The following is a 25,256-nucleotide window of genomic DNA, read 5'->3' on the forward strand; positions in this document are numbered from 1 at the left end:
ATTTAAGTTATTGTGACTCTTTTTCCCCTGAAATGTTTCTGATTGATTTTTGCTTTGAGGGTGGTAAAAGGTCTAACACGATTTATCTTAGTTTTATTTAGTTTACCTGCTGTTTTCACCAGGGTGTGTAGGCTTTTTAGGTCCTGTGTGTGCCTTAAGCTGCAAACCTGCATCTGCTGCAGCTATAACCTTATCTTAGCCCCTCTTTATAAAATGAATGCCTGCAAACTTCTGGTGTTCTTGTATTTTTGTGCCGCCATTTATGCCACTTTAAATGTGTTGCAAATGACTGAACTGCACTTGCACAATGTCTTCGTTAAAACGTCTGTGTTTAAGCTGCATTTTGAATGAGAAAGATGGCTGCAGTTTATACATTGCTGTGTGCAGAAGCTTCCAAACAAAACTCCTAACCGTTCCCCCCCCCGGCTGCAACCGGTCCAAATGTTATTCAGTCCGGGTTTCATGATCCGGGTTTGTTTGTTTGCTTTTGGTGGTGAAAGCAGCAGAACAATCACATTCATGTGCAAATAGAAAACAGCAATTGTGCCACTGCCATCTTCATCTCTAGTCATTGTTTAACTTGCCAAAACCAACCAACACAATAACTGGCATGTCTCTGCTGTGTTTGTGCCTCATTCACCGCCGACACGGCTGCTTTTTATTTGCTCGGTTTGTCAGTGTCGCCATTTCTGCTTCCAAAATGAGCCTTCTACTGTTAATTATTCCTTTTTTAAAGACTAAGAGCAGGAGTATTATCAAAAGTAATTTGTCGTGTTTCAATTAACGTCATTTAATACGTTTTATGCTTCAGCATTAAAAATTCAGAATTTTCATGGCAGTGGTTTAAAAGTATTTAGCAAAACTCCAGCACTGCGTTGTTATGACGTCTGCTCAGCTTAGTGTCATGTACCTGTAGATGTACAGAATTGTCCACGTTCCCCCAAATCCATCCCTCCACACACCACCTGCATTCTTTTGGTTTCTAATTTTGTGGCATTATTTTTTGGGAAAATTCTTCGATTGCCTTTTGTATTTATTTTTCCCTTAAACTGCATTACCTGTGGTATTATTATAAAAATGACCGGTTGTGGTTCAGCCAGATTCTTTCCTGTTTTTACAGTTATGTGGTGCTGATGCCCAAAAAGCGCCAAGCCCTTGTTGAATACGAGGACATGAGCGGCTCTTCCAATGCTGTAACGTATGCCAACGACAACCAGATCTACATCGCTGGAAATCCTGCTTACGTTAATTACTCCACCAGTCAGAAGATCTCCCGGCCCGGCGACTCTGACGACTCTCGCAGCGTTAATAATGTTTTATTATTGACAATCATGAACCCCATTTATCCCATCACCACGGTAATATCACTCTCCAGGACTCTGCACCTCCCCCACATCTGCATTTGTACATTAAAAATTACAGGATGTAAGAAACTGGCTGTGATTTACATACACATATAGAATCACAGCCACAAATTCACCCTTAATATACATTATATTAAGTATAATAATATATTCATGTGTGTATGTATGTAAATGTATATGTAAACGTGTGTGTGTATATATATATATATATATATATATATATATATATATATATATATATATATATATATATATATATATATATATAACCAAAAAAATGTGTGTATATATATATATATATATATATATATATATATATATATATATATATATATATATATAAATATATAAATATATAAATATATAAAATATAATATAATTTTTCTTATCCTGTAGGACGTGCTGTATACCATCTGCAACAATTGCGGTCCTGTTCAAAGAATTGTCATCTTCAGGAAAAATGGTGTCCAGGCCATGGTAGAATATCCTTTACTGCTTTTGATCGTGTTTCAGTTCTGCCCTCAACAAGCAAAGATGTGTTGGGGAAGATCCATTGGTTCAGTCACACACAACCTGTGAATTACATGGCTCAGGAATTTGCTGCTTTACATACCCAGGGTCCCTGTTTTGAATCTGGATTTAAGTTACTGTCTCTGCAGACTTTCACATGTTCTCCCCAAAGCTTTTCTCTGGTTTCCTCCCACCTCCTAAATGGACTGAATGGCATGTATTGAACAGCCTGGCTCAGAGTAAGTGTGCAGATGTGCACTGCATGGACTGGTGACCCGTATAGTGTGTGTTTGTGTCATGCCTGGTGTTCCCTGGAGTAGCTCTGTATCTGTCGGCCCTGACCGAGTGGTCGCTGAAAATAAATGAATGACTCTGCCTTGTAAGGGCTTGTTGATTAGCGGTTGTGTCTTTTGATAGAATGTACTTTTTTTTCCTTAATTATTCCCACATTTGATTCGGTCCAGAGTGCACAGCGAGCCAAAGCCTCTCTCAACGGTGCCGATATATATTCAGGCTGCTGCACACTCAAGATCGAGTATGCCAAGGTACGTGGAGCTCTGTCGTGTTTAGATAAATGTAGAAACACATCACACTTGTGTGTTGTGCACTAGTCTACTAGTGAAAATAGATTGATTGATTTGTACCTTCAGCGTGTTCGGTTTCCTTGCCGTTTCCAAATACCTGTTTTCTATGTTTGGAAACATATTTAATGATGCGTTTTCCTCCTTACAGCCAACACGCCTCAACGTATTCAAGAACGACCAGGACACATGGGACTACACCAATCCAAACCTGGGCAGCCAAGGTAACGTGAGCATCAGGACATCTTTATATTCTGACACAATTCAGCACCGTCACTGCCACTGTGGAGATTAGCTAAGAGGGTGGGAGTGGGTCATGTTAGGAGCTCTGATGCTTAATTGTGCAGCCTAACACAGGTTTGTGCTGACGTTGAGGCATGGCAGGTAGGAAAGTGTTTTTTTTTTTTTTGTTTTGTTTTTGTTTGTTTGTTTTTTGTTTTGTTTTTTGTGACCTTGTTTCTGAAATGTACACTCAGAATATTGTTTAGCTCCTTTTCTTAACAAAGCAAGGTTGAAAGGAGCAACTGGACCACTGAGTATGCATCACTGAGGGAAAATGTTTTCCAATGTTAAAGTATTTCTGTTTTGGCCACAACACAAAAAAAAGCATGTTTCCAATCTAGGACCATTTTGAAGAAGCCCAGACCATTTCAGGCACTCTGGTGAATCCCCAGGTGAATCGAGGCCATAGTTACAATAACCCTCTTACAGTGCATTATCCTTCTAGCTTAATTTGTTACTGAGTCTGTCTGTATCAGAGAACTGTATTTAAACGTAAGGGGGGTTTGTGTAGACTAGTTCGGTGCTACTAGAAACGTCAGTCCCTTGTGTAATCTGTCGCTTCTGCTATGTTACATAAGCTTCACCAGATCAGCAGTGCAGTAGAAATGTTTAGCAAGTTTATTGTGGATGGTTTCACCTTTTAGTTCCTTAAAAGGTTCTGGAACCTTAAGGTGAACATGCTGAAATGCTGCGTGTGTTTTTTTGCCTGCTGTATTTTACCTAATTTTAGCTCCTTACAAGGTTTTAGCAGAAGTGCATTTCGCCAGTAAAAAGTTATTAGTTGTTAATTTGCCTGCTTATGGGCCAGTTGCTCCTCCACATCTATGCTGAACAAAAAAGTAAACTGCTTCAAAACATCAGCTGCAGCAACACACTTGGACAATGAAGAGTGCCCTTTTTTTTTTGCATACATGGAAGATATTTCAGTTTTCTCAGCTACATCTGCAAGAGCACTTTCTCCTTCAACAACCAGAGGGAAGCGTAAGCATGATAGAGAAATGCATTCTGACACTCTACACAAGAGATTCTACACATTTTACACCCCTCCTGAACCACCACAGCCACAAAGACGCGCCGCCCTACGGCATGATACACATTCTGATTATTAGAACAATAATACACATGCCACTGAAAGAGTACCACCACCACCACCCCACTGTGACACAGCACCAACACCACCACCAACTGCTGATAAAGGAATCTTCAGGGGGGAAACACACGTTCCAAACAGACAAAAAATCACAGTCCCTGCACACAGGACAAGTCATTCAAGAAACAAAAACACCTTCTCTGAACCCTACTCATCTATGTGTGTGTATTTTGTTCCCTGTTCCTCAACCTCGAGTCCTCGAACAAAATGCGCTCACATACCATATAAAGCGTCCGTGCCAACTTACTGATTATAGCTCTGAGTCCTTCAAGAAATGACACACCGACAGTATGTGGAAGAGGTCACCCACACAGGACACATGCCGACACCTTTGATTACAGAGTACTAGTTGTCCAGTATACCTTCCACCTCTATTTCTCCCTAACAATTTTACCTCTCAATGTGTTTTTTTTCCTTTCTATTTTTAGTCTTATGACCTACTTTGTAACACCTTCCAATATGATGCAGGTTTTGCATTGTCTCTAGTGGGAATCTGAAATGTGCAAAAATCCACCACGCTGCAGCTGTGTGTGATGACATGGACAATATGTTTAAATAAAAAAAATATGGACTCCTGGAAGAATACGGACGAGCCACGGCGGTGCTTTGGTCTCGGACGAAGAGGACGGCCGCTAGAGTCTTTAAAACTAAACCGAGTCGGGACGGGAAAAAAAACAAAAACGTGAATTTTAACTTTCAAATGAAGAGAAGAGGAGGATCCCACCTTTGGCTAATTGACCACCTGTGTCACCTGCGTCACCCTTCTACCCCTCCCCTTGAGTTGGAGCTGTAAGTATCCCCAAGCTTGTGTTGTCTTGGAGTGATGCCTTGATGGTTTTTTTTTTTTTTTTTTTTTTTTATTTCTGACAAAATATGTACTAAACTTGCTATCACTTTCCCTCTCCAATCTACATTTGCCTGTTTATCCAGTGGACTCCAGTTTCGTGTTGCTGTGCTGCATCAATAGTACTGCTATATTCTTCTTGTACAATGTTCAGGGCATGTGACACTTAAGCCCCTTAGTTAAGCCCCTTGCTTTAAGAATTGTTGAATTGCGTTGAAGCAAATGCCAAAAAAAAAAAAAAAAAACAAGTTTGAGATTGATGTTTGCAATGTTTGTACCTGAACAGGTGCAGACGCTGATGGCGATGAGGGCGAACAAGGTGTGTGTGAATCTCCAGGAATTTTTTATTCTTCCTCTTTTCCCTCTCAGTATAAACCATATAATCTTTTGAAATCATTGTTTATTTGGCAGTTGATGATTTGAGCTAAGTTGCTCGAACATAAAGGATAAACAGGACATCACACATATGGGTGCTGGTTCACATTGTCTAGGGCTTATCTCTTATCTAATTATATATTCAGTTTTCATGTAGCTCTCTCTGCCGTCTATTTCTGGTCTCCAAACTTTCCTTATCCAGTTGGACTTTAAGCTACATATAATTTTATATATTAAGCTACAGAATTTTTATTATTTATTTATTTTTTTTGCAAATTCATCTTCCGCCCTTTCTCCCTGTCACTGTATTCTTCTTTTCCCTTTCATGGCCTCCTTCCCTCTCTTGCCTCTCAGATATGAATGGCCACTCCAACAAGCGCCAGAGGCAGCCGGCTCTGCTGGGACACCACCCTACAGAGTACGGTAAGGCTCCTGGTGGACACCCAACACATTCGCTCACAAAAACGGGGAGTGATTGTGCTTGTTTAATTCGGGTGCATAGATCCACAGTGGCAGTTAGACGGTGCTGTGTTGAGTCATTCAGATTTGCAATGATATGCAATTTCAACCGTCATTGTTCATGTGTGTACTCGCCAGGTGGATACGGGTACCAGGACGAGAGTTATGGCGGTTATGACGGACGCCGTGTGGGTCCATCTATGGGAGGCCCACGGAGGGGCGGGGCCAGTCAGCGCTACGGCGGCCAGTACGGAGCCCCACCTCCACCACCTCCAGGGGAATACAGTGCTCATGCAGAGTCACCAGTCATGATGGTCTATGGTCTGGAGCCATCCAAAATAAATGCAGACAGGGTGTTCAACATCTTCTGCCTCTATGGAAATGTCGAGAGGGTAAGCAGAGTGTTCTTACTCATTCTTGAACATCTAAGGTTTAAGGTGTAGAAACAGTTGATGATTTTATTTATGATGATATCCAGGTGAAATTCATGAAAAGCAAACCAGGTGCTGCCATGGTGGAAATGGGAGACTGCTATGCTGTAGACCGGGCCATTTGTCACCTAAACAACTATTTCCTGTTCAACCAGAAACTTAACGTCTGGCAAGTATTGTGATTGTTCATGTCTCACATCAGTGTTTCCATTGTGGTTTGTGTAAATAGCATTTTTTTTTTAAAACAAACTTTATTTAAAAATATCACAGCTGTTAACTTATGGGGTGTCTGAAAAGTCAGGAACCAGTGAGAGTAAAACCACAGAAATCTTTTTGCAAATTTTGTTCAACATGTTTAGATCAACATATTTGCTGAACGTCAGTTTCTGAATTTTCTGACAGTCATTTTTTGGCTAGTATGATGGTGACCTAGGTTTTGCAATAGATAAGTGGAAAGAAGCTCCAAAAAAACCCTGACAAGGACAGAATTTTTAATTTGCAGCTTTTGATGTATTATATATAAATTTAAATGACTACAAATGTGGTGGATTTGGATCAGCATGAGACTCTCTTCATTCTTGCAGTGTGTCTAAGCAGCAGGCCATCATGCCTGGTCAGTCATATGAGCTAGAGGACAGCACCAGCAGCTTTAAAGACTTCCATGGCAGTCGGAACAATCGCTTTTCCTCCCCAGAACAGGCGGCCAAGAACCGCATCCAGCATCCGAGCAACGTCCTGCACTTCTTTAATGCTGCCCCAGAAGCCTCGGTCGAAGTCTTCTCTGAGGTCAGATCAATAGTCGGAGCTGCAGAATAATGTTGTGTTTAGTTAACCTGGGATTCATCAGCATCTGTTTCTTCTGTTTTCAGATCTGTGATGAACTTGGTTTGAAGAGTCCATCTAGTATAAAATTGTTTGCAGCAAAAGGTGACAGACCCCTTGAATTTATCACCTGAGGCCATGTTTGTTTGTGGTGAAAGTTTAGAGAAAAATTTATGATTTAGATTTTGAAAATCGGAGGTCCAACGATGCATTATGACATGATGTAAAAATGTTCCCATGTTCATGCAAAGTGAAGTGGAGATCCCTTAAATTATTGATTTATATTTTCCTAAAATTCCTTAAATAAGATTTGAAGCATAATGTATGACTCATTAATTTATCAGCAGTTCAGTGTTTAGTATCCAGTTTGACTTGAACTGTGTGGTTGAGACATAATAAGAGATTTGTTTATTAGCGCTAATGATTCCTTTTTATTGCAGGTGGTGCTTCATCTGAGAGAAGCTCTTCAGGGCTTCTAGAGTGGGAATCTGTTAATGATGCCATGGAAGCCCTAGCCATGATGAACCATTACCAAATGAAGAACCCTAGTGAGTGTTGAGTTGTTTATTATTAATGCTGGTGAACTAACAGACAAATCTGAATACTCTAGTTACTGTTCTAACCTACTATACTTTGTTCCTGTTTCCTTGTTCTAGATGGTCCGTACCCTTACACACTAAAGCTGTGCTTCTCCACTGCGCAGCACGCAAATTGAAAACCGGCCATCATCACAAGCTCAGCACCGCCACAACTTCTTTGTTCATCGTCCTACACGTGTGCAGTTAATATCGAAAGTCTTTCTATTGAGTGAGCCACAGCGTGCGCTGAGAATCAGCTTTTCAGAACCGTTAAAATCTTGTTTTTATAGAAGGGGAGAAAGGTGAAATGCTTTTGTACCAGTGTTTTTTTTTTGGGTTATTGTATTATTTTTTTTTTTTCATTTTTCTTTTTAATTGCTTTCCATTATTGACTGTTAGCTGTGTGCTCAGCGCCTCACTTTTCGAAGCGGCAGCCTGTAAAGGAAAGCCTGCATTTTTCTCTGATTGTAAAATAAAATTAGTGACGATTAGTCCTTTGTCATGGCTATTTAATATAGTAGCTATTTAGTGTGAGAATCTGTTTTCAGTGACTCTGCTGAATTTTAATAAATTGAAAAATATCCATAGAAGTGATTTTATTCCCTTCACAAAGCTCTGGATGGCAAGTTTTTAATAATTAATATCAATAATTTAATCAGCAGTAAAAAATCTGATTTTTACCACTGAAATGATACAGAAAAATACAGAGCACCTTAACTGGTGTCTCATTGCTGTGTGATCCGTCATCCATCCATCCATCTATCCAGTGAAAGAGTGGCGTAAGGAAAATTGCTGTTAACAACCCAAAGTTTTTCAGTTCTTTTCCTCTTAAATGTAAGAACGTGACTGCACCTTTATTCACCTGATCATTACACATCACTAAATATACAGCAGGACTTAAATTTGTGGGTCATTTATTAATACATGAATTATAATCATTTCCAGAAAATGTCATTTGTTGACAAAATAGCTTTAAAATAGACTATAATGATAAACCTGTCATAAAGTCATCATTGTCCACAATATGTTCAAAGTGAACATCCTTCCTGCATATTTTTTGGCCTTATTGTAAAGAATTTTTGGAGAAATAATTTATAATCCCCTTTCTGGTGTCTGCATTCCTGTCTGAATCTATAGATCCTCAGGTTTTATCTTTGTCTTTTTGGGGCACTTTACCTTGTTACTCTTTCTGGACGCTCAATAGAGATGGTCGAATTCCTACCAAAGCATTTAGGTATATGAGTGTTTGATAGTTTGGATACTTTGGACAGTATGGTACTGAAAATCCAGTAAATATCCAAAAGCATCAAGGAGGAAGATTGAACAGGATTATTAGGTCTCTACAAATGACATGACAGAACAGTGAACATCTCTCTTCTGCCTGGTGTCCTCTTGATGATTTAACTTTATTTTGTGCAAAACATTTTACAAAACTATCACAGAATAGATGAGAATAGGTTGTGGTGTGTAGATCACACAACATCTGAACAAGTGTATACAGAATCTGTAACAGGGAATACAAACTACGCTAACTGATGTCACATGAAGGACTTTTAAACTGATAAATACACCAATCAGTTACAACATCAAAACAACTGAAAGGTGAAGTGAAGAACATTAGGACGTATTTGGCAGCAAGTGAACACTCAGTTCTTACACAACGTCCTCACACTTCTGCTGTCTGGGAGACGCTACAGGAGTGTGAGGTCAAACAGCTTCTATTCACAAGACATCCTGAACAACACTTAACACCACTACCTCACACCCCATAACCCACACAACACACTGAGCACATTACTTAAGTCTTAATATAAAGTCTTAATATACTGTAGTTTTTCTTTTTGTAAGGGAGACAAGCAACGTAAGAATTTCATTCGGTCTAAACCATTGTGTTTTCACTGTGCACACGACAATAAAACTCTTGAATCTTAAAGTTGGAAGCTGGATAAATGGGTAAGTGTAAATATCTGAGTGACTGAGTGGTGATGGCTGGACCAGCGGGTCAGAGCATCAACAACCCTGCAGGTCTTGTGGGGTATTTCTGGTGTTCAGGGGTTAGTAAGTACCACCAGGTGAGTGGGTCACGACCACAGAAGGCTCACTGATGTGCATGGAGGAGTAAATGATGGTCTGTCTGCTTTGTTCCCACAGAAAAACTTCTGGAGCACAAATTACTAAATAAACACGAACTCGTACTGAGCACTAATGAACTCATACTGAATATTACAAGTGAAGAGTGAATAAAAGTCATTTATTTATTCTGTCCATTTTATATTAAAAATGCATTTTAATGAGAGCAGAAGATAATGTTTACATTTCTACCAGTCTCATGAATAAACATAAACATAATAATAATAAATATAATGTTAGTTGGCTTTAAATCATTAAAATCATGCACCATGCTAACAGTCTATAAACAGATACAACATTCAGGTTTATGTCCCTTCTCAGGCGCCGTAGGAGCACAAAACGAACCATCATGGCGTCCATTATAAATATTTATAAAGCGCAGCGAATTCAGGCTGAATCCCAATCGGATAAATAGTAAACTACGTAGTGTGTAAGACACCGTGTTAAACCCTACATAGTGCCTTTACACACACAGGAAGGCGTTTGGACTTTGTATATGTAGGTTAACCTGAATATCTGTACAAAGAGCAATGAACTGCATCGTGAGATCTGCTTTAGGGAGTAAGTGTGGACATGTACAGTAACATGTAATATAACCTGTAAACTAACATGTAAAATAACATGAGGACATGTAAAATAACCTGTAAACTAACATGTTAACTAACATGAGGACATGTAAAATAACCTGTAAACTAACCTGTAAACTAAAATGTAAAATAACATGTAAACTAACCTGTAAACTAACATGTTAGCTAACATGAGGACATGTAAACTAACCTGTAAACTAACATGAGGGCATGTAAACTAACATGAGGGCATGTAAAATAACATGAGGACATGTAAACTAACCTGTAAACTAACATGTTAACTAACATGAGGGCATGTAAACTAACCTGTAAACTAACATGAGGACATGTAAACTAACCTGTAAACTAACATGTTAACTAACATGTTAACTAACATGAGGACATGTAAACTAACCTGTAAACTAACCTGTAAACTAAAATGTAAAATAACATGTAAACTAACCTGTAAACTAACATGTTAGCTAACATGAGGACATGTAAACTAACCTGTAAACTAACATGAGGGCATGTAAACTAACATGAGGGCATGTAAAATAACATGAGGACATGTAAACTAACCTGTAAACTAACATGTTAACTAACATGAGGGCATGTAAACTAACCTGTAAACTAACATGAGGACATGTAAACTAACCTGTAAACTAACATGTTAACTAACATGTTAACTAACATGAGGACATGTAAACTAACCTGTAAACTAACCTGTAAACTAAAATGTAAAATAACATGTAAACTAACCTGTAAACTAACATGTTAGCTAACATGAGGACATGTAAACTAACCTGTAAACTAACATGAGGGCATGTAAACTAACATGTAAACTAACATGAGGGCATGTAAAATAACATGTAAAATAACATGAGGACATGTAAACTAACCTGTAAACTAACATGTTAACTAACATGAGGGCATGTAAACTAACCTGTAAACTAACATGAGGACATGTAAACTAACCTGTAAACTAAAATGTAAAATAACATGTAAACTTACCTGTAAACTAACGTTAGCTAACATGAGGACATGTAAACTAACCTGTTAACTAACATGAGGACATGTAAACTAACCTGTTAACTAACATGAGGACATGTAAACTAACCTGTTAACTAACATGAGGACATGTACACTAACCTGTAAACTAACATGAGGGCATGTAAAATAACATGAGGACATGTAAACTAACCTGTAAACTAACATGTTAACTAACATGAGGGCATGTAAACTAACCTGTAAACTAACATGAGGACATGTAAACTAACCTGTAAACTAACATGTTAACTAACATGTTAACTAACATGAGGACATGTAAACTAACCTGTAAACTAACCTGTAAACTAAAATGTAAAATAACATGTAAACTAACCTGTAAACTAACATGTTAGCTAACATGAGGACATGTAAACTAACCTGTAAACTAACATGAGGGCATGTAAACTAACATGTAAACTAACATGAGGGCATGTAAAATAACATGTAAAATAACATGAGGACATGTAAACTAACCTGTAAACTAACATGTTAACTAACATGAGGGCATGTAAACTAACCTGTAAACTAACATGAGGACATGTAAACTAACCTGTAAACTAAAATGTAAAATAACATGTAAACTTACCTGTAAACTAACGTTAGCTAACATGAGGACATGTAAACTAACCTGTTAACTAACATGAGGACATGTAAACTAACCTGTTAACTAACATGAGGACATGTAAACTAACCTGTTAACTAACATGAGGACATGTACACTAACCTGTAAACTAACATGAGGGCATGTAAACTAACATGTAAACTAAAATGTAAAATAACATATAAACTAACCTGTAAACTAACATGTTAGCTAACACGAGGACATGTAAACTAACCTGTAAACTAACATGAGGACATGTAAAATAACCTGTAAACTAACCTGTAAACTAAAATGTAAAATAACATGTTAGCTACCATGAGGACATGTAAACTAACATGAGGGCATGTAAACTAACATGTAAACTAACATGAGGACATGTAAACTAACATGTAAACTAACATGAGGACATGTACACTAACCTGTAAACTAACATGAGGGCATTTAAACTAACATGTAAACTAACATGAGGACATGTAAACTAACCTGTAAACTAACATGAGGGCATGTAAAATAACATGAGGACATGTAAACTAACCTGTAAACTAACCTGTAAACTAACATGAGGGCATGTAAACAAAAATGTAAACTAACATGAGGACATGTAAACTAACCTGTAAACTAACATGAGGGCATGTAAACTAACATGTAAAATAACATGAGGACATGTAAACTAACCTGTAAACTAACATGTAAACTAACCTGTAAACTAACATGAGGGCATGTAAACTAACATGAGGACATGTATACTAACCTGTAAACTAACATGAGGGCATGTAAACTAACATGTAAACTAACCTGTAAACTAACATGAGGGCATGTAAACTAACATGTAAAATAACATGAGGACATGTAAACTAACCTGTAAACTAACATGTAAACTAACCTGTAAACTAACATGTAAACTAACCTGTAAACTAACATGAGGGCATGTAAACTAACATGAGGACATGTATACTAACCTGTAAACTAACATGAGGGCATGTAAACTAACATGTAAACTAATACGAGGGCATGTAAACTAACATGTAAACTAACCTGTAAACTAACATGAGGGCATGTAAACTAACATGTAAACTAACATGAGGACATGTAAACTAACATGTAAACTAACATGAGGACATGTAAACTAACATGAGACATGTAAACTAACCTGTAAACTAACATGAGGGCATGTAAACTAACCTGTAAACTAACATGAGGGCATGTAAACTAACATGAGGGCATGTAAACTAACATGAGGACATGTAAACTAACATGAGGACATGTAAACTAATATGTAAACTAACATGAGGACATGAAACTAACCTGTAATATAACAGGAGGACATGTAAACTAACCTGTAAACTAACATGAGGACATGTAAACTAACCTGTAAACCAACATGTAAACCAACATGTAAAATAACCTGTGAACTAACATGTAAAATAATATGTAAACTAACATGAGGACATGTAAACTAACATGAGACTAGGGTTACTTTTTGCAGACAGGGGCCGGTTGTTTCCTACTCTGAGTGCTGCTCGAGCCATGTCGTCTTCAGGAGGCCCCACACCACCCTTCACCACCCTGTCAGTCACCCACCCGGATCATCACATCACTCATGTAGAGCTGCATCGACCTGAGAAACGCAACGCCATGAACAAGGCATACTGGAGGTATGTTTTTCAATCACTCTTTTAAAATAAATGGACATTGCTATTAATCTGGAGCTTTTGACCTCTCATTGTTCTGTTATGTAAGTTATAGGCTTTATACTCTGCTATAGTCAACATTGCATGACAACATCATTAATGCTGGTTTGTGTTCGTTTGTGTGTGTTTTTTCCCTTGCAGTGAAATGGTCGATTGCTTTAATCAGATTGCTGAAGACTCTGAGTGCCGTGCGGTGGTGTTCTCAGGTGCCGGGAAAATGTTCACTGCAGGTACAGAAATACAGGATTCTTTTCAGAATAGGAAATGTCCTGTTCTTTTACTTTCATTGTCGTTCATTATTTAAGCATTAGCTCCATGTGCTACAGCTACAACACTAAGTGAAGAAGTGAATCTGGAATTTAGGATTAGAAATTATAAGTCGTTCTAATTATTGATGTGCCTAAATATCCAAATACACAGTTAACCCTTCAGGGTGCCATCATTTCAATATTCAATTTAATTCAGTAGGGGGGCACGGTGGCTTAGTGGTTCGCCTCACACCTCCAGGGTCGGGGGTTTGATTCCCGCCTCCACCTTGTGTGTGTGGAGTATGCATGTTCTCCCCGTGCCTCGGGGGTTTCCTCCGGGTACTCCGGTTTCCTCCCCCGGTCCAAAGACATGCATGGTAGGTTGATTGGCATCTCTGGAAAATTGTCCGTAGTGTGTGACTGCGTGAGTGAATGAGAGTATGTGTGTGCCCTGCGATGGGTTGGCACTCCGTCCAGGGTGTATCCTGCCTTGATGCCCAATGACGCCTGAGATAGGCACAGGCTCCCCGTGACCCGAGGTAGTTCGGATAAGCGGTAGAAGATGAATGAATGAATGAATGAATTAAATTCAGTTTTATGTAATTTCTATAGTGTTTATTTATGAATGGACATTTTTAAAAAGCAGCTTTATATAAATGTATAAAATCAGGATCTAAAATTTTCATTTATCACTTTACTAATAAACTCCCAGAAGATGATTTTATGGAGAAGCCTTGAGAGGAACCAGACTGAAAAGGGAAGCCATTCTCATCTGGTGACACCAGAGAGTGTGATTATAAATCATTTCTCTTCTATAATGCACTACTATATGGTCAAATTCTGTGTAATTCTGTAACAGGGGGATGAATTCTATTTTTAATGTGAATTCTGTTTTCTTGAAGTTATCAACTGATGTCAAACACTGAAACACAAATGTTAATAATTCTTGAGAACGATCCTTTACTTTTGGCACATTAAATTAACCAAATAGTTGTTCATTAACTCAATAATGGACATCTGGGTCATTTCTTTTTTTGTGCTCAGATCTTCATCAGTGATCATTTGAAGATTTCAGCAGGAAGGAATTAGTGTTAAGTCTATAATTAACTCAGAAATGACACTGACCTGTTAGTTCCTCAGTCTAGTGTCACCCAGATGAGGATGATGTTCTGAGTCTGGTTCCTCTCAAGAGTCCAGTTTCATTCTCTATAGGTATTGACCTTATGGACATTGCTGGTGATTTGCTGCAGCCCCAGGGAGACGATTCAGCCCGGATAGCATGGTATCTCCGGGCCATTGTTTCCAAATATCAGAACACATTCTCAGTCATTGAAAAGGTAAAGTTTATTTTATTTATGTTACACTGCATAAAAATAAATCAGATAAAGTTTAATCTATGTTTAATCTGGAACAGCTAGTTATTACTAGACCTGGGTGCAATATCAAAACTGTCAAAAAATTTATTTTATTATTATTAGTAGTAATATTATTTTTATTTTTTTATTTTTTTTAAAGATTCCAATTAAAATGTTCATATTCAAATTTTATTTGTCACATAATCATCAATACACAGTACAACATCTAGTGAAATGTTTTCGACTGTCCGTGTCATAAAAAGTAGAATAAAAATAGAAGTGACTTTAAAAATAGAAATAGCCAATAAATCCCTTGTACTGTGACTCATAATGCTGGTTGTTCCATTGTTCATCAATTGGACCTAAACTGTTGTTGGTTGTTCATTAAAAAATGTCTTTGTACCATATGTTTTATTTTATTTAGTATAAGTAGCATGTATAATGTTTATAGTCATTTAATGCATGTTTAATACTTTAATGTAAAAACTAATACTGTTCATAAGACATTTTATGGTGGATGCAAAATGTAAACAAATAAAAAAGACACTTCAAATTGTTGAATTTTCTATGAGAAGCAGTTTATTTAGTAAATCTGATATTTTTGACATAAGAACCCCATCAGGATGGACAGATTTGTTATGCGCCAAAGCTTCTTTAACAACATTAAGCCTAACTACTGCAAAAAAAAATGTATTATTTTTCTTGTTAATGAATAGAAAATTGCAATTGTTGGCAAATTGCTGTGGTATAAGAGGAATAAAACACTTCAGAATGTTCAGTTCTTTAGATTCTTCTTTTTTTGTGTGTTTTTTTTGTTTCATATAGAATTCACACAGTTAATAAACTATTATGTAGATTTAATAATTCTATTATTAAGTAATCATAGTGATGTAGATTGGAGTAATAGATCGATTGTCGTGTGAACTGAACTTTGTGTCTGATGTGTCTGCAGTGTCCCAAACCTGTGGTGGTGGCTGTTCATGGCGCATGTATAGGTGCAGGTCTGTTGGGAGTTTTGGTCTCGTACAGCAAACAATATTTCCACAGAACTTTCCAGAGTTGTGGTGTCACTTTTCCTACAAAGCTTTAACCATCAGACAGTTTTTGCTTTTACTGGAGCTGGCACGCTATATTTAGCTTCAGAAGAATGAATTACTGACAGTTTTGTGCGTATCTGATTTCCTCTTTTGCAGGAGTGGATCTAATCACAGCCTGTGATATTCGTCTGTGCACGCAGGACGCCTGGTTTCAGGTGAAGGTATGAGGAATATTAAAGTCATACATCGCTTAATTACACTTTCACACCAGGATCTGTAAACAAGTTATTTTTATCTCCATACTCATTTACATATCTAGATAGTAAGTAATCAGAATAAATAAGCTGATTATTTTGACTCGTATAAACAGTCCCAGTAAAAGAGTTGACCACAAGGGGGCGCATAATGAACAGTTAATCACTCTCACCATTTGTTGACGTTCAAAATAAACCACATTGTGCATGAAATCTGAATCTACCTCAAATTTTATGTTGCTATTTTGGTATTTATCAAAGAAAAACTCCAAAACTTTTTAAAAGAGAAAATCGTAGCAATGTAGCTGTTTTATAAATGTGGTGTAGCTGTAAACGTCTGCAGGTTAACAAACACCTAGAGTTAAACCTCAATCAGTCATGAAGCATCAGAATACCTCATCAAAACTAAATCAAATATATTCCTTTATGTCATAATCAATAAAAATAAAACCAGCTCTCAGTAGTGGATTTAGACCGTCAGATCCTGCTGTGTTTATTTACAGAATACTTTTTGAATATTCTTCAGGAGGTAGATATCGGCCTGGCAGCAGATGTAGGAACCCTGCAGCGTCTCCCTAAAGTGATCGGCAGTCGTAGGTAAGAATGATAAACTCTGAAGTAATGTACAAATCTAATGGAAAAGTTTTCTCTAACGTTTTCTCTTTTTTCTGTCAGCTTGGTGAATGAGTTAGCGCTTACTGCAAGGAAAATGTATTCTGATGAAGCCAAGAGCTGTGGACTAGTCAGGTACTGTGACTTCGAATTAGGAAAGTTATGTAAGAACTGAAGGGGGAAAGTGTGTCTAATGTCAAATGTAAGACAAACACTTATATTTAACACATAATTAATGTAGAGCCACGTGAGAGTCTGTTTGTGTGTGTGCATGCGTGTGTGTGTATGCGTGTGTGTGCGTGTGGGAGCACATTTGCGTGCGTGTGCACAGGTGTGTATGACACTGTTAGAATATTAACATTATGAAGTCACAATAGCAGGAAGCCCCTTTTTAAAAGTACAAAAGTATTAAAGGTAAAGAGAGATTTTTATTAAAGAATATTCTAGCAGTTTACTCTTTATCTTAATATTAGTATTATATTTTAGTTGCCTGATTTTGTTTATAAATTTTTTTAATTATCAAATATACATGGATGTTTTCATTTACTGTATAATATACATGACAGAATTAAAACTGTATCATTGATGACGCAGCTAAAATCTGAAAAGCTAACATACTTAAAGTAATATGTTACTATACTGAATGCAATGTTAATAAAATATTAGTTAAAATAAAATACATTAATAAAACTCAGAACATGAAGTAATAATTGGAGGCTGTGACTTTGGGGTGTACAGTTTGTTTTACACGTATCTATATTCTTTAGTATAAACGTTCTTCATCTCTGCAGTCGTGTGTTTCCTGATAAAGACTCAATGATTGCTGGAGCTCTGGAAATAGCAAGCGAGATCGCAGGCCGGAGTCCAGTCGCCGTCCAGGGAACTAAAATCAACCTCCTATACTCCAGAGACCACAGTGTGACTGATGGACTGGACTACATGGTAAACATCCGCCTCAGACATGTCCAGCATTTTGAGGTTTTACGGAGATCAGTGAAGTACAACAGAATTTATACAACAGATTCACATTTTTACCCCTTGTTCTTGTCTCCAATTGTTTGAACAAATGTTTATAGCTGCTGTATCATGAATTAACATGAAATGTAACTACAAATGGATAAAAACTAGCATGTGTTATTTTTTAAATACTTTTTTGTTTGGTGTATAATGCTGTAGTCATATATAAATTTTGTCACATGCCAACATCTGAGATTTCTCCTCTTCCTCTCCAGGCTACTTGGAACATGAGCATGTTGCAGACTCAGGACCTTATGAAGTCCGCGCAGGCCGCTCTGGAGAAGAAGAGCCCTAAAGACGTGACCTTCTCTAAGCTTTAAATTAGAAGGAGAAGTTTTTCCAGGGCTGGTGGAAGTTATCTCAACTGTGAAGCAGAGATTTCATCCTCCACGTGTTTTTAGTTCTTCCTGCTAAATGTAAAGTTTTATTAGTCTTTGCATTAGACTGATTAAAGGACTGATGGCCAGAATTGAAATGATAGATTATTTGTTAAACATGTAGATTATTATTTGTGGGTGTAACAAATGCTCTAAAGCTTATTCTGCGTGTTAACATGTACATGAGATGTACTTATTTTTTGCTCTTTCTGTATGCAGAATTCAGTGCAAATAAAATTAAAATTCAGTGTAATTTGTACTAAAATGTCACGTTTTGTCTTTCATGTGTGATTTATGGCTGAACATCTAAAGGGCCTTAAGGGAAAGTTAAATGTGCTTTCTGATGTCATGCCTGAACTTCACTAAGCATTATTGGAGCAAACCTTCCTTCCATTTGTCCATTTTCTGTATAATTTATCCTACACAGGCTCACTATCCATGGGAAACTCGGGGTTGGTTACCAACTCATCACAGAGCACAATTACACACTACACACTATGTAGAGACGCCAGGAAGCCTAGAGTTCATGTCTTTGGATTAGGGGAGGAAATTGAAATAACTCGAACACCTGAAGTAGAGGGAGAACATGAAAACTTCAGAGGAATTAAACCCCCAACCCTGGCAGGGCAAAGCACACATACCCCCTGCTGGAACAACCATTTTATTGTATTGTATGTACACATATGAGACTAATATGAACCTTTATGCCCATAAACTCTGGGCATGATGTTTGACCAAGCAAAACTGACTGTAATGAATATGAGTTTTGATGATGTCAAGCATCATATTTTAGCCTAAATGCTGGCTCCTTCTGTCACTTGTTACCCTTGTAGTATCTTTGATGTGCCCTAATCTACACTGAAGTGGTTACTGGAACACAAAATTGAGTTTTAACCTATTAAAAATCTTAAAGTCAGTGTAATTATCTTGAGATATTGAGCATGGACTTAGGATAGAACCTAATAATATTTCAGTCAACAACCTCCAGCAGGGGAGACTTATAATAGTTGGTGTGATGATAATTTTGAAAGCATATTTTTGTAGAATATGGAATGTTGGCTCATTTATCTCAGGGGTGCTGATAGTTCTAAGTAATATGATAGGAGACTATAGCAGGGGTATCGTATGGTTTTTTGAGCGTCCTGGTTTTAAGTTAGCATTGCTGCCTGCTCCATTTAAAGATATTAATATGGATGTGTAGACAACATAAAGCTCAATGCTGATGCTAAACTTTAAGTGTTTTAAATTCTTCAGTCACTTCTGAGCAGGTTTACATACACACAGTGAACAGAGTAGTGTCAAGTGGATTCGAGAGAAGGAGCTAAAAGAATCCTATAGTGAAAACTGTCCCATCATGGCTCCATCCATCCGTCAGTGGGGGGTGATGATCCTTGTCTTTGATTTTGCTTCCTCAGGTAAGACCAGTTCTTTACATTAACATGTTGTAATTGGCATTACAACAATTAGAATTGCTTTCTTAACGAAGTTCTCCCATCTGAGAGCGATTTGCTCTATTAAATATTATTGCTTTTGAGCTAATAAGAAACATTCCAGTAAAGATGAAGATGCTTCATCTCATGTTTTAAATATTGGTATGAAACTATTTGTGCAATCAAAACTCCACCCTAAACCACATTTTTAGACTGAATTATTGAATGTATTTGCAAAAAGGAAAAATTACCTTATTACCATCTCACTGCCAGGAGATGTGAGGGTTCTGAGGTTCTCTGATGTAACAGGGAAACATTGCTAGTATGGTTGCCATGGTGTTCAACATAAAGGATAAAACAAGATATCAAAGTGCATTGTTTCTAATGTTAACCAAATTCTAAATAAAGTTAAATCAGAATTTCATTCTCAGTTTATTTTCAGGTTCCAATATTCCATAATTTATTTAGAACTGTATTACAAAATAAATCCTTGACAAAAGTGAAGATCATCTGTTAAATGTGTGAGAAACATTGAGATTATATAAGTTGTTCAGGGTGAAAAGTTCCTTTGTGTTCCTAATGTAATTTTGACTCAAAGACCAATATAAGTTCTACAGTATGAGTTTTATATGAAGCCTGAACCTAATGATATCATGGTGCATTGAATATCACTGAAAGTGAAACATCTAGACACATCTCACATAACCTTTTCCCAACAACGATGAGACGATATTTTAGCAACTCAAGCCCTTTTCAAGCTGCTTATCATATGGCAAAGTGCCAAAAAAACAAAAAGCATTTAGTATTCAGTGATAGAAATTCAGGCCACTTCTTATACACTGTCAGATTTCCGATTCTTCTCAGAACATTTATTATATATATAATACTTTTTTAATCTATTTTATAATAAAATTTTTATAATAATATATACTCTATACTATACTAATATAATAATCCTTTTTTTTTTTTTTTTTTTTACAATAAAATATATTTCCATATACAGTACTTGTTTTTGTTTTACAGCTTTTGTTAGCCAGCTAACCAACCTGACATGATTACATAATCATGAGTAAGAGTACTATACTGCTAATGCTAGCTATTTAGGTAACATAAAGTAAGCCAGCAGAATTAGTTTGTGATTTAGTTTGTTTTTTAATATATGTTCACTGCTATTATTAGCCACCTAGTTGACATTAGCTGACCACGAAATATCATATATGTATCTGATTTTCTAATACTGGGAATCATCACTGCTAATGCTATTAGCATCTATTTAGATAACATAAGCTACAATGACAGAATTTCATAGAATCTTTTATATATATTCACTGCTAATATTAGCCAGGGCTAGCTAGCTGACAATAGCTCACTACACTAATACAGAATTGTACACATCATATCCTCTAGCTACATTAAGCTAAACTGACAGGATTTCACAATGCTTAAGATCTACTTATAATTCTAAATCATTAGAAAGCATTAGCTTCACTCACAGAATTTATTAGATTCTTTTGAGTAATATTCTTTGCTATCACTAGATATGAGCTGGTCAAATTTTGACTGTAATGCTTCCTTATAGGGCGAGTGCTCTGGAAGCTGAAGGAACGTGTGCATTCAATCTATGAACAAAGAGCTGAACATCACTTACTGTTAACACACAAATCTCATGTTGTTGAGGGTCGAATTCTCCAGAGACTTGACCATTTTAATGGCAGAAGCAAGGACACCATCCCTCAGGTACAAACCTACACGTTTTACAAATTATTATAGGCCTACAATAAGACTCTTATTACGTGCTCTTTTCTTTATGGCACAGAAATTCATAGTGAATGAAGCTTACTGGAAAAAACCTGATGGTCCTGTGTTTCTCTACATTAGTGGTGAAGGCCCTCTGTCTAAATACAGCGTGTTGGCTGGTACTTTATCTTTTTATTGTTTTATATAGACAGAGCTGAAATGTTTGTATGGTCTGTTGTTTGTTGTGTATCTGGGTTTTTAAGAGTTTGATCAAGCCAAATGAAAATACAGATAAGCTAAAAGCTAAAATGGTGTAAAAGAAATTTTGAAATTGTTGGTAAATCTTTCATATTGTCTGAAGAATCAGAAGCACAGCCATTTATTAATCTATTATTCTCTCACCTGGTTAATAAAATCCAAACTCAATCTTTATGTTCATCTGTTCCTCAGGTCACCATGTGGCCATGGCAGAGAAACATGGAGCCCTGCTGGTGGCACTCGAACACCGTTTCTACGGGTCGAGTGTTAATGCTGATGGACTGGAGCTTTTGAGTCTGCAGCACCTTTCCAGTCAGCAGGCGTGAGTGAACAACCCTGGATGAAGATTACACAGTACATATTTTGATCATTAAAATCTTCACCGATTTCACGTGTACATTTTCTTTTACTCAGTCTTGCAGATCTGGCAGATTTCCACAGCTTTATCTGTCAGAAATATGGGCTCACTGACAAGAACATCTGGATCAGTTTTGGGGGCTCGTATGCTGGCGCTCTCTCTGCCTGGTTCAGGGGAAAGGTGATAAATGATTCACAAATTGTTTTTTTAGGTGAAAGGTGTTTTAAAGGTTTTTATTCATTTACACAATAAACAAGTACGGTGTTGATGGATGATGAACTGAAACATATTTTCTGCAGTATGTATGAACAAATAACCTTCTACATGATCATCAGTGATGCAGTTTATTTAATGCCATTAAAATGTCATCGGTCTCAAGGTGCGAAATGTATGCCAAGAAACATCCCCAATTCATTACCCTATCACCTCTGACCTGAACTATTGACACAGTGAATGACAGGTTCAAGTGAAATAAAAACACACCAGTACCTGACATAACTATCTGACAGAAATAATGATTCATTAGAACAGAAATGTTTCTTTAATCTCCAACTCTCTTATTTTGGTGAGCTTAGTACGGTGTTGCCTGTTCAGGCTGTTGCCTGTTCTTAACAGAAGAGAGCAGACCCTGGAGTTATGCTTTGTCACTAGCTCATTTCCGTCAATGTTTAGTGTGTTGTGTAAACTCTTTGGTATGTACTTATAGAGTGGTGTTAATTTGCTCAGATCAATTTTATTACCAAGGTCTATTTTCCCCCATCAAACTAGTTTATGTATGAATTTCTGTAAAAGAGTGTTTTACATAAATATTTTAAGAGCTTACCGGTGTAACTTGGTTAGACCTATTCTTGGTTAGACCCTATTAGACCAAAATCTATTCTATAGATCATATGGGGGAAGTCGTGGCCTAATGGTTAGAGAGTCTGACTCCTAACCCTAAGGTTGGGGGTTCGAGTCTCGGGCCGGCAATACCATGACTGAGGTGCCCTTGAGCAAGGCACTGAACCCCCTCACCGCAGAATAAATGGCTGCCCACTGCTCTGGATGTGTGTTCACGGTGTGTGTGTGTTCACTGCTGTGTGTGTGCATTTAGGATGGGTTAAACGCAGAGAACAAATTCTGTGTATGGGTCACCGTACTTAGCTGTATGTCACATCACTTATATTTGCTGAGCTCACTGCTACATGATTGGCTGATTAGGCCTTGTGTAGGATAAGTGGTACAGAAAAAGGATAGTAAATGCATGGATTGAACCATGTTTGGAAGACATTAATACTCATTACTGAATGTATACTCACTGGTGTTTTTTTAGTTTCCTCACCTTGTCTATGGGGCTGTAGCATCCTCAGCCCCTGTTCAGGCCAGACTGGATTTTTCTGCTTATAACAAGGTAAAATCCTACACAACATGCCAGTGTTTTCAATATGTTTCACAGCAATGCAAAGTTTTAGTTATTCTATTAGCTAGAATAATGTGAATTTGTGATATTATTGGTCATCTGATTCTTTGTGTAACCCAGGTGGTGGGACAGAGTCTTACAGAAGAGAGTGTAGGTGGCTCACATGAGGTGAGAATTTGATCTCTCTGTGTGCCATAAAGCCTTTTACTGAAAGTTTTTCCTTGTTTGTGTATGTGATTATCTCATTCCATGTGGACATTAGCTTGTTTATATGTTTCCTCTTTTCATTAGTGTGTATTTAGGTGTCTATCTCCTGTCTCCGTCAGTGTTTAAACAGTATTAGGAAGGCCTTTGTGGCTCTGGAGGCAGCTCTGTTCAGAGGGAAAGAGATGATAGTGGTGAAGGATTTCAGATGCTGTGATGTGCCGAGGAGTCCGGAGGACCACACTGAGCTTGTGCAGAACGTGGCTGACATCTTCATGGGAAGTGTGCAGTATAATGAGGAAGGAGTGATGCTGACCATCGCTCAAATCTGTGACATCATGACCAATCAGAGCCAAGGGGAGGCCTATGACAGGCTGGTCCAACTGGCAGCGGTGTGAAATTCAGCATTTTCCAGTTTTTACCATTTATCTCAGTTGAATATCAGTTTAACAAAAGAGCATTTATACCACAACATTTGTACATTGAGTCGACTGGTATGATGTAATTATCTAATAACACTAACAACACTAGTATAAAGTGCCATTCTAAAAATGTAATACATTTTTAAGTAGTTTTAAAAATGATAAATAACATAGTTGTAAACAGCATAATTATTTATTTCTCAAAATAATTTATTTAAAAATAAATATTTTCTAATTGTTTTTTTTCTGGCACTATTACTATTATTATTATTATTAATAATAATAATAATAATAATAATAATAATAATAATAATAATAATAATAATAATAATAATAATCTAAAGATAAATAATCTAAAGAGACACATATATACAGTACCTCTACTGAGCAACTCTTCACTTACATAGTTATATGTTATATAATACATATATCTTTATAACTCATTTATTTTTGGGGCTTATTATTTCCTACGTTCATCAATAATGTTGATAGACAAAAATTATTCTATTGACTTTTTAGTTATGCAGCACAGTTTCCCACTGAGGCTTATTTCACATAATTAATTGGAACAAGCAGTAATGAATTAAATCTGTAATTAAGAGTTTGTTAGGTCTGACACCATTCTGTAGTGCTCATTTTCAGTCACTAATGGGATTTATTCATTAGTGTAAGCAATGTAATAAATGAGGTCTCTAAATAGGCAGTGAAGACTGCTGGGAGTCTCAAGAAATGGACAGAAGTGGTGACATGAACAGGAGGTGGTGCTGCTGAACTCTAAATGCTTGTGTATGGCTTGCAGCTCAGTTGCTGGACATTAGTACACTTTTGAATATATTTAATTTTCTCTTTGGAAAAGTTTTTTAACCCTCATTTGCTCAGTTGTAATAAAAACTGAAAATATAAACTTTGAAATAAAAAAATGTAAGTCACTCTGGATAAGGGTGTCTGCTAAATGCCGTAAATGTAATGATGTAATGTTTTCCCCAGTTATGTTATGAAATGTTTTTATAGTCTTGTATTTGTGTCTTAATGTTTTTCCTATTCATTTGGTTAGATGTATCGTGCTCTGGTAAAGGAGCCGTGTATGGATATTTCTCACCAACACACCATCCTCAGC

At 37.0% G+C, this 25,256-nt stretch overlaps 3 protein-coding genes across 5 annotated transcripts in view; all 3 read left to right on the forward strand.

The window, feature by feature from the left end:
* hnrnpl2 (heterogeneous nuclear ribonucleoprotein L2) overlaps nucleotides 1-7,887 on the forward strand; it is a 192,676-nt gene extending 184,789 nt beyond the window's left edge. The window contains exons 4-15 of one of the 2 annotated variants that reach the window (XM_060875589.1): nucleotides 1,121-1,358; nucleotides 1,761-1,846; nucleotides 2,323-2,419; nucleotides 2,607-2,679; nucleotides 5,018-5,050; nucleotides 5,461-5,529; nucleotides 5,704-5,957; nucleotides 6,044-6,165; nucleotides 6,581-6,782; nucleotides 6,866-6,923; nucleotides 7,259-7,366; nucleotides 7,475-7,887. In XM_060875589.1, coding sequence (XP_060731572.1) covers nucleotides 1,121-1,358; nucleotides 1,761-1,846; nucleotides 2,323-2,419; nucleotides 2,607-2,679; nucleotides 5,018-5,050; nucleotides 5,461-5,529; nucleotides 5,704-5,957; nucleotides 6,044-6,165; nucleotides 6,581-6,782; nucleotides 6,866-6,923; nucleotides 7,259-7,366; nucleotides 7,475-7,533 — 1,399 coding nt within the window. In that variant the 3' untranslated portion in view covers nucleotides 7,534-7,887. The remainder of the gene's footprint in view (nucleotides 1-1,120; nucleotides 1,359-1,760; nucleotides 1,847-2,322; nucleotides 2,420-2,606; nucleotides 2,680-5,017; nucleotides 5,051-5,460; nucleotides 5,530-5,703; nucleotides 5,958-6,043; nucleotides 6,166-6,580; nucleotides 6,783-6,865; nucleotides 6,924-7,258; nucleotides 7,367-7,474) is intronic. The other variant, XM_060875597.1, reaches the window with a different exon arrangement.
* A 1,976-nt stretch (nucleotides 7,888-9,863) lies between these two features.
* ech1 (enoyl CoA hydratase 1, peroxisomal) lies at nucleotides 9,864-18,584 on the forward strand. Of its 2 annotated transcripts, none has more exons than XM_060875606.1 (10): nucleotides 9,864-10,087; nucleotides 13,212-13,395; nucleotides 13,573-13,661; nucleotides 14,892-15,016; nucleotides 15,987-16,035; nucleotides 16,228-16,292; nucleotides 16,852-16,922; nucleotides 17,001-17,072; nucleotides 17,729-17,879; nucleotides 18,170-18,584. In XM_060875606.1, exons 1-10 carry the CDS (start codon nucleotides 10,057-10,059, stop codon nucleotides 18,272-18,274), a joined length of 942 nt encoding a protein of 313 aa, XP_060731589.1. In that variant the 5' UTR covers nucleotides 9,864-10,056; the 3' UTR covers nucleotides 18,275-18,584. The 2 variants fall into 2 exon arrangements, with proteins under 2 accessions (XP_060731589.1, XP_060731595.1); XM_060875612.1 differs by having other exon boundaries at nucleotides 13,227-13,395.
* Nucleotides 18,585-19,685: 1,101 nt separating this feature from the next.
* The window catches only part of LOC132851873 (thymus-specific serine protease), an 8,719-nt gene continuing 3,148 nt past the window's right edge, over nucleotides 19,686-25,256 (forward strand). Inside the window, exons 1-9 of the mRNA XM_060878904.1 lie at nucleotides 19,686-19,746; nucleotides 21,341-21,498; nucleotides 21,578-21,677; nucleotides 21,949-22,078; nucleotides 22,171-22,294; nucleotides 23,427-23,504; nucleotides 23,634-23,681; nucleotides 23,840-24,109; nucleotides 25,194-25,256. The exon at nucleotides 25,194-25,256 is cut by the window's right edge and continues 73 nt beyond it. Of these exons, the coding sequence (XP_060734887.1) occupies nucleotides 19,686-19,746; nucleotides 21,341-21,498; nucleotides 21,578-21,677; nucleotides 21,949-22,078; nucleotides 22,171-22,294; nucleotides 23,427-23,504; nucleotides 23,634-23,681; nucleotides 23,840-24,109; nucleotides 25,194-25,256 (1,032 nt within the window). The remainder of the gene's footprint in view (nucleotides 19,747-21,340; nucleotides 21,499-21,577; nucleotides 21,678-21,948; nucleotides 22,079-22,170; nucleotides 22,295-23,426; nucleotides 23,505-23,633; nucleotides 23,682-23,839; nucleotides 24,110-25,193) is intronic.

The sequence above is a fragment of the Tachysurus vachellii genome, chromosome 1, assembly GCF_030014155.1.
Source record: "Tachysurus vachellii isolate PV-2020 chromosome 1, HZAU_Pvac_v1, whole genome shotgun sequence".
Taxonomy (NCBI): Eukaryota; Metazoa; Chordata; class Actinopteri; order Siluriformes; family Bagridae; genus Tachysurus; species Tachysurus vachellii.